General features: G+C 39.9%; 1 protein-coding gene across 8 annotated transcripts in view; it reads left to right on the forward strand.

The window, feature by feature from the left end:
• rab27b (RAB27B, member RAS oncogene family) overlaps positions 1 to 19,423 on the forward strand; it is a 376,281-nt gene that overhangs the window by 284,036 nt on the left and 72,822 nt on the right. For all 8 annotated transcript variants that reach the window (XM_039750425.1, XM_039750428.1, XM_039750424.1 and 5 more), the window contains one exon: positions 8,026 to 8,197. In XM_039750425.1, coding sequence (XP_039606359.1) covers positions 8,026 to 8,197 — 172 coding nt within the window. The remainder of the gene's footprint in view (positions 1 to 8,025; positions 8,198 to 19,423) is intronic.

The raw sequence follows: 19,423 nt of genomic DNA on the forward strand, positions 1-19,423 counted from the left end.
GGGAGGAGACATTCTGGGACAAGGGGTCCACAGGGCAATGTTCCATGTAAAGCTTCCAGACAAGAGAGCCACATGGGCACCAGTTGAGGTCTAACAGATGGCAGAATACTCTGCATGTGTTCTCTGTACCCTGAAAATGCAGTAAGTAGGGACATGTGACAAGTTGTATCACAGAGTGGTTTAATAGGTTAAATTATTTAACTGATTTTAGAGCACTTCCTGGTGGAGTAACCTTTATGGAAAGGTGGCTCGCATGTGCTATCACGGTTATTAGTTAATTATGGTGGAAGTGGTGGTAAGCTGGGGTTTCCCCAATTTAAAAACTGGCAGGGTTAAGTGCTAGGTGAAGAGGAACAAAATAAAGAGACCTGGGAAAAAGGAAAGGGAAAAGAGAAAGCTCTAATCAAGGGAACCGTTTGGGATGTATTCCTTGTCGGTTGTCAGCACGGACAGAATCGACTCTGCTGAGCTGCATGAGGGCGCAGGACCAATGGCCTTCGTAGAGTTCTGTGGTGCAGCAGAATTAAAGTCTGCTGAATGTCTTGCAGAGGAGAATGGAGGGTCCCCATAAAGAGAGTGAATAATGGATCCAGAGCCTTCTGGCAGTGGTGTTGAGAGGGCAGAGCTGGAGGAGATTACTGATGTCTTTGTCAGGGGAGGTGATGTGATCATCTCTGGGCAGGTCTGGATGTCATGGACTTGTCTCAGGATGATCAGGGGTTACTGATGGAAGTGGTAGGTCTGGATGCTGCAGACTTGCAGCCAGATGGTCAGCAGTTACCAATGAAGGTGGCAGACCAGGATGCTGTAGACTTTGTTCTGCTGCCCTGGTAGTGGGAAAGGGAGTACATTGTGGATGAATTATTTGTTTTTTAAAAGTATGTACGGATTTTTTTCACGTTGTCATTATGGGGTGTTGTGTGTAGAATTCTGAGGAAAAAAAATAATTTAATCCATTTTGGAATAAGGCTGTAACATAACAAAATGAGGGAAAAGTGATGCGCTGTGAATACTTTCCAGATGCACTGTATTATTGCACTCTGGGAGACATTTCTTTGATGGGGATTATTTTATTGAAGATTTAGGTAGTTATTCTTTTGATGCACTATCACACTTTTATTCTTCATGTTCGTTTCTAAGAAACATTGTTCTCTTTTTGCACATTAAAGACTTGTTTGCCTCCTCACTTTCTCTATCCAGCTTGGTTCATGAAATACAAGATGCAACAACAGGGATTGGTGCCCATAGTTGTGGATATCGGGGCTTTACAGGGAAACATATTGAGAGGGAGAGAGACAACCTGGTGGGAAGCATGCAACACTCCCCAACAATGCTAGTGGGCAGAAGGCCTGGCTATGGACAGGAACCTTTAAACCTCTTTTTTATAAAGATAGTGAGACTAAGATTGGAATGCCAGAAGCAGCATCACCTCCTGGTTGCTAGAGGGCACATACAAGGGAGTGTATAGGACCATCTGATCATTCAGGACAGCATAGACATCTGGGATGCCACCTCTGAAACCGGGCTCTTTAAGTACAACAAATGGCTGAGGAGTGCAAGGACTTATTTGATCTGTTTGCTCCTGCAGACCCAAAGTTGTTGTTCCAGGACAGTCTTTTGCCACAAGCAGCCAGCTTTAAAGTTACTCTCTGACATTTATAAAATAACGAGTATGTGTGCCATGTCACTCAATTTCACATCTTTCAATAGTAGTATTAAAAAAATGTTTACCTTAGAAATGTAAATGGTGTCACTAAAGATTTTGCACACCTTTTCATGAATAACAAAGGAAAGACTTATTCTTTTCTTTGCATAAGGAATTATGCCCACCTTTCTGTATAGTCCTTGATTTAAATGTTAGATAATTAGTTGAATGTAAATGGCAGCCGAAGAACAACATGTTCTAGGAACAAAAAAAAAAGAAAATCTAATTAACCCAGAGGCACCAAGAGCTAACAGAAGGAGTTCTAGCCTGGCATCCCTTAAGAAAATGGAGGGCATTCTCTGAACTCTGAACCGATTCATCCAGAAGTGGTTCTGGTTAAGGAATTTAAAGTGGTCTCTTAGCTAGAGGGATTCATAATCAGAAGAACTTTGGCAATACTATAAATAGAGCTTACTGGCGGTCTGGCATCCCAACCTGGATGCAGTGTCTTTCATATTTGAGGGTCAGATTAATGGATGGGCAGTGGAGGGCTGTCTGCCACATTTATACAGTGCATATAAAAACTTGGAATTTTGAATCCCAGCAGATTTAATTTGGCTTTTTTGACACAAATCAACAGAAAAGACTAATTTAATGTCAAAGTGAAAACGGATCTCAGCAAAGTGGTCTAAATGTATTAGAAATATACACACCTAAATCTTCACTCATGCTGCCAGTTAATTTTAGAAGTCACAGAATTAGTTCAGTGGGGATCACGTGTCTGTAGTCAAGGGACTTTCAGTTGGATGCAGACTAAATGCACCTTATCTGGAAGGGAGAACTTGTGGTGAGTCCATATGGTGGCCTAACCTACACAATGAAGACACTCTAAGCAATTCTGTGAAAAGGAGATCGAAAAGCACAAGTGAGGATATGGAGGCAGTCCAGTTATATCAGTCTTTAAGAAAAGTAGAGTATGACACAGCTGTAAATCTGCCTGAAGTGGGCCAGCCACAAAAACTGAGTGATCATGCAAGAAGAAAACTTGTGAGGGAGGCAACCAAGAGACCTGTGATAACCCTGAAGGATTTACAAGCTACAGTGGTAGAGACTGGAAAAGAATTGTGCAAGGAAAAAAAATCCTGTTGCCCGGGTACGTCTCCAATTGCAGCTTAATGGGACAGTGGCAAAGAGAAGGCCATTTTTTATTTAAATAAATAAAAATGTGATCTCTCAACTACAGTTTACCCAAAGGCACATGGAAGACTCTGAAGTTTCAATAGCAGGGGTACTCAAGTCGGTTCTGGAGGTGTGCAGTGACTGCAGATTTTTGCTTTAAACACATTTTCATTAAAATCCATTTATTTACTACTAAAACAAGAGGTTTTTGGACTTACTTTTACTTAACTCATTTGTTACGATTCCGGACCCTTTTAGTTTTAAGCAGCTGCATTAAGCTTTTTATTGTTGCCTGTTTTCTTCTCCAGCCATCAGCTAATATTGAGGTGCAAATGACAAAGGAATCACCAGCTCTAAAGCTAACGTGCTTCCATTTAAACCTGGGCATATGCATCATGACATACCTGTGTTAATGAAATGGTTTGAAATGAACGAGAGAGAAAGGAAGGGCCAAGAGGTACAAATCTGTTCCGGACCACAAAACATATGGATAACATTCCCAGAAAATGAAAAAATCTACAATGTAATTAAGATTTGTCTTGGAAAAATGAAAGCACTAAGAAGCAATATAATTAAATACCAAGTTTCATTATCTGGTAGGCCTAGCTTCTAATTATAGAGCTGGTTGAAGTGAAAACTTGCACCCACTGCAGACCTCCAAACCCAGAGTTCAGTACCCCTGCTCTATGGTCTTATGAAACCAAAACTGAGCTTTTTGGCTGTCGGACATGACATGGCACTTGAAGTAGGAAGAAGGTAACAGTATAATAATACATTAAATATAATAACAAATATAAGGACATGATCTCTTTGCGTGGGAAGGTGTGTGTGTGTGTGTGTGTGTGTGTGTGCGTGTGCTGTCAGTCTAGTCCCTGAGTGTTAAGGGTTCTGTTTCACATTCTGGTGGTGAAGGCCCAAATGCTTTGGTACCCTTTTTGCAGATGGCAGGAGGGTGAATAGTTTGTGAGGGGTGCTTTGTGTCCTCCACAATGGTGGTGGCTTTTCAGATAAACAGCGTGTGGTGTACATGTCCGTGATGGACGGAAGAGAGATTCCAATGATCATCTCGGCTGTCCTCACTATCCGCTGACAGTGCAATTCCCAAACCGGACCGTGATGCTTCTGCTCAGGAGTCCCTCTGTAAAAGGGTGGGGGAAGATGGGCTTTCCTCAGCCTTCGCAGGGAGCAAAGACAATGTGTGGCCTGTTTATATAAATTTATGCTAAAAAGGGAGCTTTAGAGAATGCTGGCAATGGTGGAAGGTCTTGCTTTTATTAATGGCTGACACCTTTACCAAGCCTCCCCAAAGACATGCAGGTTAGGTTAATTGACAGCTCTAAATTGTCCCGATTGTGAGTGTGAACCTGTGAATGAGAGGCGGTGGAATGGAGCACAGGCCTTGTGTTGCTTCCTGCCTTGCATTCAGGGCTGCCAGGGCAGGCTTCAGCCACCATAGCTGTAAATTGAATTAAGGGGTTTGTGAATGACTGACTGACTTTAATCCAAAGTGAACTGCAAGATCCAGTACGGCATACATTCTGTTATACTTGGAGCACAGGCCTGTTACACGACACAAGCAGAAATTGAATGGCTGCCATGGTGATTTTAAAGTCCAGTGCCCCAGCCATTATGCCATTCTGTAGCTCAAAATCTGCATGAGTCACACTGTGTGTGTGAAGAGCTCTCGTGTGTGGAGCTTTTGAGAAGCCCACACAACAACTGTTTTCAGTGGTGTTGTCACGTTTGTTAATTGTAAACTCATTCTGTTTATATTTTTACTTCATATTTTGGATAAAGTAAGTGTTACATGCCCAACTTTTTTGCTGCTGATACACTGAATTACTTTGTAAAACAAAATGAAACATTATAGAGGTTAATCTTATGTATCATCCATCTGTTGAATGCCCTGTATGGCAAATGTATGTATGTGTGTTAGGCTGTATTGCAAATAGTGCCACACTGTGCCTAGTATGGCTGTTGGCACCTGCTGCTTGCCATTTTGGCACTGTGTCCTTTATACAAACTGGATTTTAAAAGAAAAAAAACCTGAATACCTTCTCTTTGGAAATGCACCATTTCATCTGCTTACTGACAGGGACATGTTTTTGGGGTTGATGGTATCTGAGCTCCCTTGTCAGCATCTTGTCCCTACTTGCAATGAAGTTTACATTTTACATAACTCTTTAGCTGGAGAGTTTTTGTACTTATACAGGAGAGCGTGGTTACAACTTTGCTGCCATACACACACAAAAGCGGTGTGTTGAGGCAGGTGGGTGCTACTACACCACCCCCAGAGTTTCAGCACTCTTGTGGAGAACAGTGGGGAGGAATCTTCCTTAGGGTTTCGGACATCTTGCTCTTTGATATGTGTGTACAAAAAAATACACAAGCCAGACAAATAGATCACAAACTAAACACAATATATTGGGGTGTTAAAGTCTGTGAAGCTCCCACTTTGACGCCACTGCTTACTGAACACAAACCTGTCCTGGCAGCATTGATTGCATTGCAGAAACCAACTTATAATGGACTGTCCCTCTATGTGCACATACATATTCGCCCCTACAGGTCGTCACTTAGCCTGATACACTTCCCTTTGGGATATGGGAGGAATATTGGAGCCCTCAGGGAACAATCCACACAGACATAAGAAGAAGATGTGAACTCCATACATACAGTGGCCTGTTTTTAACTTTAGAAGAATACGGGTGATCTCAGAAAACACACCTTAAAGACCCTTGGAGAACTTGCAAATTCCATACAGTCAGTGACATTTCTATAATTTAACCTTATTTACTTTGGTTTTGTGTGACCAGTAGACATTTTTTCTCTTCTATTATCATTTTTTGGTCAGAATAACTTTATTGCAGATCACAAAAATTTAAAATGGTATACCATTAAACGTAAAATTTTAAATTTGAATTAGGTGCTAGAAGTGGCATCCCCTGAAAGGTTGCATTGTCTTGCACCTGATGAAGTCAGTAAAGAAAAGCCTTAGAATAAGTGGATTTAGAAATAAATGGATGTACAGTGGCACCTCAGCATACGTCCTTAATCTGTTCCAGATTCTTTGACTTATACCAAATAGGACGTATACTAAACAAATTTTTCCCATAAGAAATAAAGGGAAAATGATTAATCCGTTCCCATGAAAAAAAATCCTATTGTTATTGGCATGTTATACATTGTTGGGGTTGTATAAAATAATTTAAACACTGCTTAATAATAAAATACATAAATATAAAAGCAATTAGATGAAATAAATGAAAATTTTACTTCACTTTACTTTTTAATAACGTCTTTGTTTTTCACAATCGTAGATACCGTCGTTCTCGGCATACGGTATGCAGCAGCCAAGTCCCGGATACGCATGCCACCTTCATACTTTTCAACAATCAATTCAAATTTACGTGAAAAAATACAAAATCATGTAAAATTTCACAGAGAGTTATAGTGCTTATTGATACTCCTGGGCAGTCATGGCTTTGTCTCAAGGGAGGTAAACAAGGGTAGCACACAGTGTTCTAGCACACGAGTCGTATTCCAAACAAAAGTTGTATACCAAGCAAAAGTTTTCACGTCCAAACGGGACGTATACCAAGTTGGACTTATTCCAAAGTGGACGTATACCAAGGTACCACTGTATGTCAGACTAGAAAAGGGCTGTGCATTGCTAAAGTGGAGCGCTAGCAGCATAAGTGATCCGCTTTAGATCACACGTGTTGTGCTGTGAGGCCCCCAGACACTTGTCATCTGATTGGGTTGTGACTTTGGGCCTGCCAGTCCTCTTCCGGTTTCCAATTGACTTTGGATTGTGTGAGCCACCCAGTACTGTACTCACTGACACTGTCTGTCTCATTTCATTTGTTAACTGCCATTATCTTGCCATTATTACTGTAATACTGTCCAAGTAGTACATCAGTGGGTGTAGTAACCCAGTCTGTTCCAACTCTGCTTTAAGACAAACAGAGGATTTTTAAGTAATCAACAGAAGTTGGGACACCTGTGAAAATTGTTTTGCTTCAACTTGCAAGGCTAAATTTACTCTAATTTCTGCAGAACATCTGTAGCTTGTAACCTATTAGTTGTTCCCTTAAGAAGGCCCATTTGTAATATTCTGGTATTTGCTTTTTCAGTTTTTGCTAACTTAAACTTTTAATGTAAACCTCTGGCCTGTTTACTGCTTACCTTTTCTACATTTTAGGTCATTCATTACATTTAGGCTCCCTTCTTACTACCAAATACAATAAAAAATACTGCTGTTAACCTTTAACGCTCTCCACAACCTCACTCCTCCCTACCTACAGACTTACACTCCTTCTCGCTCGTCATCTGCAGCTCTACTTTCTGTTCCACACATCAAACTCTGTTCAATGGGAGATCAAACGTCTCTCATAGCGCTCCTCAACTCTGGAATTCTCTTCCTTCTCATATTCATCAACTCAATTCAATAACACATTCTAAAACTGCCCTCAAAACTTATCTTTTCAAACTGGCATACCAATTATGAATTTAATACGGTTACTGCCTGTTCTCTTTGTATGTATGCTACTACCTCTGTACCTTTTTATTGCTTTTTGATTTATCGCTCTTTTTGGTTTTTATTTTATAAATGTTGTTTAATTTCATTGTAAGTTTGAGTTTTAGAAAGGCACCTATTAAATAAAATGTATTATTACTATTATTAATATTCTCTGTAGTCCAAAATTCAGTCTTGACACTTCCTATGAGGTAATTCTTGGCCCGGACCATACCTTGAAGGCATGAAATATGAACAGTATGTAAGGGTTGAAAATGATCTTACCTTGAATCCAATTCAGCCTCCTGCAACCCTCAATTTTTAATAAGCCATTTCAGTGAAGAGATGGATATACTAGATTGCTGTCCTTTATAAACCGTTTCGTGATGTTGGTGGGTACTGTAAAGCACAAGGTTGTTTCTTTTAGTGGACTGTGAATCTTTTTCCTAGAGTCTTCCGTGGACACATTTTTCATTAGAACCACAACATGTAGAGATGCTGTCCAATTTACAGTAAGTGTCTTTAAAGCCCAAGCTTACAGTTTAGCAGGCAATGATTTTCCCAACCATCTCCAATTCAGTGCTGCACCACATTTCACAGGGGAGAGGATGCTAATGGACATTAATGATCAATCCTTAAATACAGCTTACGGAGGATGTCTTATTTGTCATTGCTCACACAGGTTCAGCGAAATCAGCACTATGACTGATGGGGACTACGACTATCTTATCAAGCTCCTGGCTCTGGGGGATTCAGGAGTTGGGAAGACCACTTTTCTCTACAGATACACGGATAATAAATTTAACCCCAAATTCATCACCACAGTTGGAATTGACTTCAGGGAAAAACGAGTGGTGAGTATCACCTGAGCTGCGCCTACTTTTTGTGTTGCTTTTTCATTTAGCTTTATGCAAATTAATGCTGATTGAAAGAAAAGCTTAAAGGTTATTTCCATGCTGAAAAGTAAAAAAAGGTTAAAGATACAACTTATTGGCTGTGTTGCCTTCATCAGGTGTGCAACTGAAGAGGAAAGAGTAAATAACGTATATACAGTAGGAGGAACCAATGCCAGGGCAGATGAAAGGAGAAATGGTGAGAGTAGGTGTGGAAAAGCTGCCTTAAAGAAGATGGGGGTTGTGGAGGGATCATAGTCGGTCATTAAAACCTAGAGAAATAAGTTATCCCAGGGTGAGAATGGGCCTGTTCTGATTTTTTTTTTCTTTGAAAAGTGTCTTTGGAGCCCGGTAAATGGACACAAACAGAGGGATCAGTAGTGTGGTTATGATCAAGGGATGTGAAGTGTAGGCTGGGATTTTAAGAGTTGGGATGTGCTCCCTGAAACAGCCTGCTAGCCAGGAGTGCAGCAAGTAGCATTTTTTGACTGGCAAGAGGCCCGCTGTTTAATATTGAGGGACCAGATACCAGGGTATGGTTGGTGACATATCTGCAAGTGACACAGTGGCTCCTGTTACAGCTCAAAGTGTCTGGGGAGGACTGTGGCCGTACTCTCTAAAATGAGCTACAGATGAGAAGTTTGCATAGGTTAGGTGGTTCATGGGTGGAGATCAAGGGAAGGTTAGGAAAAAAAAGGCTTCTGTGGCACGATCAGTCTACAAAATTGGGAAATTGTGTTTGATGACCTGTGGGAAGGAGAAAGTTGGGATGGAATGGGTGGATCAGTGTGATGCATTGTTCATTACTGGTGTTCCTCTTACAGTGGATGTTACAAGGTCTACTCCTTGCTTGACAATATGAGAAGGGTATCCTCAAAAAATGAAGAAACTCCTCATTCTGACTGCTTCATTACTGAAGTCGCCCTCATCCCTGAAGAGGCAGTGTAGTTCAAGTTTATGTTGGTTGCATACACCAAGTAAACCAGTAGTCCATTAAAATATTTGAGCCACCAGTGGTACATGATTTAGTTTTTTTTTTTTTTTTGGTGCATGATTCTTTATTTGTTTTGCCCATTATGTTTCATTTTGAAAAAGTTAAATATTCTTTTCCACATCACTATTTTGAGTTTCACAGGCTCCTCCATTTTGTGCTAGAAGAGCCTGTTTATTGTTAGCAACAAACTTCAGATGAACGGCAGTCGTGATGCATGATATCCGGGCATCCAAGATTCTTGGATATTGTCAGAAATCTTGCGTGGTGCTAGATAGTATTCTTTTTAAATATTTATGACCTTTTTTTGCCTGGGCTTATTGACTAAGATTTTGGGTTACGTAATGCTATCTGGCATTTTGAATTTTTGAGTTTTGGCAACAAGCAAGCTTTCTTTTTTCACTCCATTTCCTTGCCTTATTGTTTTTTTTTTCCTCTGTTGCTGCCTTTTATCAGCTTCAGCCGTTTTTGCAAACTTACTTTATCACAATACGAAAAAATGTCAATGATCTTGAATGCTTTTTTGTTGTCTGTGTACCTGGTGACCGGAGCATTTAGGGATGTTCTTTTGGGAATTTGTAGAATTGTTTAATTGAACCTTCAGGCTATAATTTCAGACAGGTGAGCAATTGTGTTGATGATGGAGAGGACTACTGAATGGTGGAAATAAACTGTGTAATATGTTGTGTGGGCTGTGCCACTAAACCATCAGCGAATTAATGGTGATTTGTATTTTATGTAGGAAGCCACTTCAAACCAATATAAAAGGGTTAATTAATAATTAAAGCTCCTATTAAAGGGGGATAACTTAAGATTTTAGTGTAATCTGTGTGTGTGTGTACATAATAAATATATATATATATATATATATATATATATATAAATATAAATAATTCACTAAGGGCACGCAAGACAGAGAGCCCCACCTGCCAACTCTAAGACCATGGGATACACACGACAGAGCCCTGCCCGCCATCTCTAATCCTTCTTCTGCGTCCACTGTCGCTCTCGATCATACAGGAATAATTAGCAAACAAACAAAGATAACTGGCAGTAACAGTGCAAAATTCACAATTGGTATGCCAGTTTGAAAAGTTAAGTTTTGAGGGCAGTTTTAAAATGTGTTATTGAATCAAGCTGATGTATATGAGAGAGAAGAGAATTCCCGAGTTGAGGAGCACTATAAGAGACGCTCGAGCTCCCATTGAACAGAGTTTGATGTGTGGTACAGAAAGTACAGCTGCAGATGAGAATCGGAGTGAGCGAGACGAGTGTCAGTGTAGGAGATCAGTGAGGTTGTGGAGAGCTTTAAATGTCAAGAGCGGTATTTAGTATTGTATTCTGTAGTTAACAGGGAGCCAGTGAAGTTGAGAGAGAATAGGTGTAGTATGTTCAGTGGATTTAGAACAGCAGGTTATTATCCTGGCAGCAGAATTTTGAATAAATTGTAATTGTAAGCGATGGATACGTTTTTGTGGGATGACAGATAGAATTAACCAATACTTTAGTACTGTGTTGCCTAAGAACAGGACGAAGTCCAGAAATGTTTCGGAGATGGAAGAAAGCAGTCCGAGAAATGTTACTTATACGGAAGGAATTATTTAATAATAATAATATTATTATTTAATAATTGCCATTATTAATGTATAAATGGATATAAATAATTGCATGTAAACGATTCTCCAAAATCTGTTGTATGTAAATGATACTGTTTAAAATGTTATTGTTTTTTCATCAGAAAACTCGGTTTCCACGTCTACCTGTATTAGTTTAAATGGCACTTTTACCACTCGCAATAGGGCGGACGTGTTGACTTATCGTGTCGACTGGGCAACACAGTGAATGCGGCATCTATCTATATATGTCTATGTTTTCCGTAGCCTGCTACAGGAAGGTACTCTCTCGACCATTGGCATTGGTTTCACTCCTTGCTATTTTCTTTATACTGCAACGATGGTTTCCTAAGCCTTTATTATACTGAATTCCTTTCTCACCATCTACCGTTCCTATTCTTACACCGTATGCTATGGCGGGCTTCGGCTAGTATAATATTCATTGTAACGGAATTTTACCTGCATTATATCTTTACAATGAAATTTTCATTACAACGAAGTATTTTTATGGTCCCGGCAGTTTCCCCATATGTCGTGAGTCTATAGAAATCTCGTTACTACGAACTACATTCAGCAGATACTTTCTTTACAACAAGGTGCCCAAAAGACCTTGAAATGCCTGAATGAATCATCCACAGAGTAGTTAGTTCTGTGGCCGCAGCTCAGTTGTGCACAATGATCCCCAAACAGAAACATTGTAATTTTTTTTTTCTTTCTTCGAACTTTCCACGTATTGTTTTGTTTTTTTTGCCCTTTTTGTTTCCTGTGGTTTTCAGTGATACTTTTTGCTTATTTCTCGTCAACATTTGAAAAACCTCCATTGGAATTTAACTCATTGTCACCCTCCTATAGAAACAATAGATATGAAAAAAATAACAGTTAATATTAGGAAAAAAAAAACTTACTTTTTGTAGCTCTCGATTGCGGCAAAAAGGAAAAAGACCTCGCAGTGAATTCAGAATTTCACCATCGACACTGTCAACTTTCTTGAAAGACCGAGCAAAAAATAAGAATAATCTCGGGTTGCAAATGTATGCAAACTGCTGCATTTGAAGACGCCAAAAAAGCAGTTTTTGTGTGGTTCAGTGATGATGCTCGCTCGAGAAACATTCCTATTAATGCGGCACCCATTCAAGAAAATGTGAGGTTTGTAAACTCTCGTGGGACCTCCCCCAACTAGCCAGCACACCGAAGAGCGTCCCGAAGTCTGATCTCCGCGTCTATGGAAGACTGTTTATCTGTTGCCGGGGCAACAGCATGCTCACAGCTCTGCTGTGTCTCTCCAGCAAAGCAAACAGAAAAGATCTCGATGGGTGGTGCAAGGTACATTGTTAAATGCAGGTAACAGGATTACTTGATCACTGATCTGGCCACGACCCTGCCAGTGGCAGATCACGCTATAATTAAGTGTGCCGTTCCTGTTTCAACCTGAAAAAAAGCTGGTTTTGCTAAAGTACTGAAACTCAGCCTCGAGTTTTGGGGTGCAAGACAGGGACTTATAGTGCTACCCCGATCTTTTATGATTTGCTTCTGTGTCCCTTCACTGCAGTGCTATGCGCCTGTTTTTGCCCTGCCCTGGCAACAGACAAACAATCTTCCACAGCTGCTGCAGTCGTGCTTCGGGTCACACTTTCAGTGTGTTGTTCCTGTTAGGTGGGGAGTTTTTTCTCAAAAAAGTTCAGAAACCTCACAATATGAAGAAGAAAAGGATGATTTGGCTCTTGATTGATAACTTTGCTGCCCACAACATGCTTCCGCATTTAGATAATGCTTGCATTGAATTCCTCCCACCCAATTGCACAGCAGTGCTTCAGCCATTGGATGTGGGCATCATTCACACCCTGAAAGTATATTATCGCAAGGAGATGCTGAGAAAAATTCTCGTCAGCATAACTTGTAGGCAGGAGGAGATTAAAATTAACGCTAAAGAAGCTATTGAAATGATTGCAAATGCCTGGGCACAAGTTAAAGAAAGCACTATAGTAACAAATACAGAATCTCATTACAACGAAATATTTTTTAGGTCCCTGGGAGTTCATTGTAATGGAATTTTACCTGTATATATATATATATATGTATATATATATATATATATATATATATATATATATATATATAAATATATATATTCTCAAACGTCTGTCTGCCTGAGTGTCTGTCCGCTTTTCACACGAGAACTAAATGGATTTAGATCGAGATTTTTTCAAAATTTGTGCTTGGTATCATAGTTCAGTTGTGGCACTGATTTATTCACGTGAATCCAAGAGATAGGCAGTGGGTCGAGGGGACAGGGAGGCGGGACCTCAGGAGTAGGGAGCCGGGTGCGGTCATCCTCACTCATTCACCAGCCTCCATTTGAGTCTCTCTACCTCTCACCACGTGTTGGAGCGTATCTTGCCTCCGCTTAGCTAGCAATACCTGTTTGTTTAGCAGGCGTTATCATCTATAGATTAAGGGGTAACATTTGACGTTTTGAGAGAGAGATACAAATTATTACATTTTTTATATTTTGATTTTTATAGTTTGTCCTGTTTTACTACTATACGGGTGGAGCCACAAGGGACAGCTAGTAATGTATAAAGGTGTACTGATTTGAATCTGATCTTGCCAACACAACACCTAATAATACCTTATCACTTTCAACAATTACAGCGACAATTTCTTCATTTGCAGAGATGCTGCTGCTTTTTTCTGTCATAGTGTTTTGTCAGAGATCCTAGTGACAGGTGTAATAGCTAAGGATCACCACAAATTGTTAACTTGCATGTCTTTGTTAAGACTCAAAAGTTAGTTGCAACTAATTATTTTTAAGGGTGTTAGTGAATGCCCTGATATTGCTAGGGTGTGTTGTGGCAGTTGTAGTAGATAATGTATAGAGCAGTGAAAGGCAACCTTTTTTGAGTTGCGGTGCACCAAGTCCAAAAATTTTCTTTCGCTGCGCACCTGAGGGACTGCCCATAAATAAAGTTGTGACGACACAATCTATGGACAATAACAAAAACAGTTAATTTTACAAGTTTGAAAGACTTATTAATAAAGGAATCAAAGGATAAATCTTAAATTTAATTAATGTGAACGTTGAGATTGTTTTTCAGCACATATGAGATTGATGCGAGGATCAATTTTCGAAAGACGGACACGCATTTCCTTGTCGATCATTTGAAGTCTCTCGCGTTTCTTAGACTTAATTTCCGTAAGTGTTCCGTTATCTGTTTTTCCAACATAAAATATATTTTTTTAAATATTATCTTTTTAATCAACCAAAAGTTCAAAAACACTAGCAATTTTAAATATTTTACAAAAGTTTTCGTGGCACCCCTAGAAAATTTTGCCCGACAATGGTATAGAGGGAGCAGATTATTTCAGAAGCAGAACATCTCTCGCATAGGCAATACAAGTTGTTTAGACCATCCTGCCCTAGAAGGGGTGTACACACACAGTCTAATGACGACTTATACAATTAAGAAAATCTGTAAACTCACAATCAATTAGTTAAACATTGTGCTAATAAAAAAATAACATCATATGATAGGTATTTATAAAACTGAAAAATCAATACTGAGTGGGTCCTGTTGCTATCTCTACAAAAGGGGCTGCTAATGCATTTTGTGAAATTACTATGCAAACTAGGCAAAAAGGGTGAAATGCTTCTACAAACCAGACCAGTGTTCAGATTTATTCAAAATTCAAAGCGTTAACAAAAAACAAACCGGTGCATAAAAGTATGTAATAATAACAAACAGGCACAGATAGTCAGTCAGTCATTGCCCAACCTGCTATATCCTAACACAGGGTCATGGGGGGTCTGCTGGAGCCAATCCCAGCCAACACTGGGCGCAAGGCAGGAACAAACCCTCGGCAGGGCGCCAGCCCACCGCAGGGCGCGCACACACACACGCACACACACCAAGCACACACTAGGGACAATTTAGGATTACCAATGCACCTAACCTACAGGTGTTCGGACTATGGGAGGAAACCGGAGCACCCGGAGGAAACCCACGCAGACACGGGGAGAACATGCAAACTCCACTCAGGGAGGACCCGGGAAGCAAACCCAGGTCTCCTTACTGCAAGGCAGCAGCGCTACCACTACTATTGCATCAAACGTCAAGCAATTAAAGGTCAAATAATACCTGAAGAACGGATGATGATGATGCAGGTGTCCCATGTCTGTCGTAAAGGAGGGTTAAAGTAGGCTGTCAAGATGTCTCACATTGGATTGTGTGCCATGTTCATCATATGATATGATATGACTGTGGCCCTGTGATGTAATGATTTTATAGTCACCTTAAACAGTGAAAGTCAAACATGGTAGTGAAAGAAAACAAATCATAAATTCCACAAAGCAGGGCACTTTAGCAACCAACACAAGGCACTACACTGGGAGAGTCCAGCTTTTCTAATAAGTCTTTTGTGTTAGTAATTTTACTTTGGTGATACATCTGGAGTTAATTTAAGTTTTACACCTTATACTGGACATTTTTAAGTTAAGTATTGTAATTCAGTTTGCAGTACATGTCAAATTTTGACTCCTTTTTTGAATTTTGATATGCCTAATAACTGTATTCCTTGTCATACTTCATACAACTTTATTTAATAGTAAGATACTTGAATTTTTTTTATCAGTTTCCATAGTAAAGCTGGTAATACAGTTAATGGTGGTATACACACAGTTTTATTTATTTAATTTATTTTAAAGAATAAAGCATATTGACAAAAGCACAATCCAAGCAAAACTGTAGTACAGTAATATGTTTTAGATATACTTTAGCAAAACTAGAGGGCCCAATCTAAAGTGATTCTGTAGAATAAAATATTAAGTAAAGTGAAATGATTTAAGCTGGTGTACTTTACATTATGATTACATTAATGAATTCCTGCCTGATTTTAAAAACCTTCTAAACTGATTCTCGTAAAGCCAAATTGTATAAAATGAAAATACTGTCAAGATCGTTTTTACTATTCAGTTTAGCTGTCAAGTTTGTGAGTCAGTTTTACTAAATTGAAAGCAAGGGATTGGCCTGATAGAGAAGGGTGTGCTGACTTGAAAGACCTCGGAAGATATTTAAATCTGAGAAGACTACTGTGGTCACGGATTTGTAATGTGGAACCAAACTGCGGCCAGCACACTCATTAAGCATTTGCCCAATCGTCAGATGTAGCCATTGTACTCAAAGCTGTACTTCGTTTGTGTGATATTTCTGCTCACTTTGTGCCATGTGGCACATTTCTGTGAAATGTAAATGGTTATCATTAAGATCAGCAGGAGGTGTGGTACAGGGTAGTGGTGACTAATCACTGTTTTTGGATTTCCTGGATGGTGTGGCTTCTTTGTAAAGCTTGTACATTCCTCACATGTCCACACAGGTTTACTTTGAGAACTCCAGCTTGTTTCCATAGTTCAAAGGTATCCTGTCAGGTCAGTTGGTGACTCTTTGTGTGGAAGTCATTGAATGTGTTCCTATCTAATGTAGGACTGGTTCCTGCCTGGCCGCCTGTAACACAAGTTTAATACAGTATGTCACTGTCCTCTGTACAAAAATATTTTATAAATCTACTTTTTTTTTTCTATTTGCATGCACAATGGACACAGATTTAGCACAAGGGCTCATCATTTAGAACTGCTAGGCAAGCATTAGGAGACAAGACCGGGACAACTGTGAAATGGGCATTGTATACTATTTTTGTGTGTCAAACTCAGCATGAAGTTGTGGCCTCTCTTTTTTTCCTTGTTTGGAATGGCATGATTCACCTAAGTCGGGGCCTGCACGTGAAGAAAGAGTATAAAGCCTTGCAACATTGCCCGGCACACCTTTGAAGCCGACGGACGGATGGGAGATAACGTCATCCGATCCTGAAAATCCCTCCAACTCCACGACGAAAATGGCAGACTTTATACTTCGGGCCCTCACTCCCGAAGGTCTTGTCATGGCTTCCTTTATCTGTTATGTCGCGTAAACCGTCATTAAAGAAAGCTAAGTTATTTCTCCTATGTGATTTCTTACCACCGTATCACTAAGGGAGGGGTATCACTTTTTAATATTATATCTAAAAAGTTTTGGGTTATGTAACACGCCACAATTAAAAAAGAACTTCTTCCAACAAGGGAGCTAGCGCCCCTTGCTGGATACACCGCCTTTACTTCAGAGACAAAGTGTGGCACAGTGAAGCCCTTAACTGACTTAAGCCAGTTCTGAAAATGAACCTTTTTTTAAAAATAATTGCAGTTAATTCAACTGATCAAAGAATGCAACAGCCTTTGTTAATTTGAGTGTAATGTTTAAAAGAAAACTCGGTTTAAATTTAATGGTATGTGCTGTTTCTTCCATCAAGTTCAGTGGTTGCCCAGCCGCTCCTGTGACTGGAGTTCAATTCCCAGTCTGCCTGCTGTCTGTTCAGAGGTTACACTTTCTCACTATGTCTGCTTGCAGTTCCTTATTCTTGTTTCTCCCCATATCTCAAAGATGTGTTACTGCCATCTGAGTGAATGTGCCTGTGAGTCCAAGGTTATCATGGGATGGTCCTCCCTTCTGCCTGATGCTAACAGAAGGCACTGTGTATTAAAAAAACTGTGAGGTTAGAATATTGGCTTTCCCAATTTGAAACACAGTGCCGCATTACTCCAGGGCCCTGCATTAAATTCAGATTCCTGCTCATGTGTGTATGGAAGGCGCATGTTCTATTGGTGTCTGCACTGCTTTTCCTCAAGCACTCCACTTTCCTTCTGCATTTCAAAGATGTAGACGTGACTCTAGATAATTCAGAGTAAAACTCGCAACTCTAAATTGAGTGTGTGTTCATCTGGTGTCCCATTCAGAGAGGGTTACTGCTTTGTAAGTGCTTCTGGCATCTTGCAACCCTGTAATGGAACAAGCAGGTTCTTAAAAATGGGTTGATAAAACAGTTTGACCAAAGCCATGCCTCTTTTTGAGAACTAGTTTAGCTAACTAATGACTTTAACCAGAGTGACTTTAACATCCTGAGGCAGAAATGGCACCCTGTTCAGAGTTGGTTCCTCCATTGCCAGCCTATTTTCACTATGTCTTAGTTATCCCAGGAGTTAGTGGTCTGTTTTTCTGCACACCCACCTATCCATTTTATTGAACCCCTAATTTTAGGATCACGATGGACTATTGCCTATCTTTGCTTCATGTGCAAGGCAGGCGCAAACTCTGCAAGGAGTGCCATCTCTTTACATTACACGTTAACCTACACACACCCATTCTTGATCATGTGGGGCCAAATTAGAGCCCTGCATGTGTTTAAGATGTGGCAAGAAAACTGGAGTACAGGGCAAAAGAGCCACAGGAATGTGCAAACTCCATATATGCAGTGGCAGAAGTAGGGGTCAAATTCAGTGCCCTGGATATCTGGGCGGGGAGTGCTAGCCACTGAGCTACTAACATGTAATGTAAAACATGCTACCAAACATTGTAATATTTAACATTTGCAGGAGGAGAATGGGCATTGTGGATAAATCGGGGAGAAATACGTTGCCCAGATGGAAGGCCAGTGCAATGACATGGACAATTGGCCGGTGAAACAAAGAAATAACTTTGTGCCCAGATGGTACAAAATAATGGATGGGCCTGCAAAAGCCAGGAGTCAGGAGCAATTTAATTCCCCATGCGTCAGGTGTTCTGACTCTGAATTTAGCTATACCTGCATGATTTTGTGTCTACACTCTTGCCAAACCTGCCCGAGAGCAGAAATTTCACGACGGACTGTCTCTTTTTTTGAGACAGCCTGTTGCAGGTTTCTGAGACTAGATGGTGTAGGTGTGGCATTAAGTATTTTTTGCATTCATAATACTGGAATTTACATTTTGTTAAAACACAATTTGTTTATCATATTGTTATATGAAGGGGCAAACAAAAAGTATTCATTATTCTGAAAATTGTAGTTACTTCGGTATTTCCTATAATGGGATTTGACCTGTAGGAGGCCTGGCCTGGCTTGTGAAGACTGTTGAAGGCCTTACACACTTTCTTTTTTGGATTTAACTTCAAATCATGACACTGTTCATAAGAGGCTTACCCCAAGTCAGCCAGTTCCTCACTACTGCCTGCAGGCTTCGGTCTACACAGACTAAAAAATAATGCACTGGCTTTAAAAATTCAAAAAACACAAAAATGACTATTGAGGGTTAGGGACCTTGGAGTGGACCCATAAAAAAACTCTGGCTGGTTGAGATCTTTACAAAGATATTTATTGACAAAAGGCAAAAATAGAAAATTATAACAAAAAAACTGTACTTGCCAAAAGGCAGCCCTAAAGCAAATACGTCCCAATACACAAATCCAAAGTTAAATGCCAAATAAATCACAAAAAACATAAATCCAAAGAAATACCAACACCTAAAACGACTCAACACAATCTCGGTAATCTGCTGCTGAGATCCTCTCTGTGCCTCTCTCGGAGTCGCTGTATAGCCAGAGGGTAGACCCAGCAGCAATGATGTCAGAGTGGCCACCTCTCATGCAGCACATTTAAAGACACCGTACACAGATAATAACTTATTATCTTATAAACACTAACATAAATAATATTAAACTATGAAAAATAAGAATAAAAAATTAC

Source organism: Polypterus senegalus, chromosome 4, assembly GCF_016835505.1.
Source record: "Polypterus senegalus isolate Bchr_013 chromosome 4, ASM1683550v1, whole genome shotgun sequence".
In the NCBI taxonomy this organism is placed as follows: Eukaryota; Metazoa; Chordata; class Cladistia; order Polypteriformes; family Polypteridae; genus Polypterus; species Polypterus senegalus.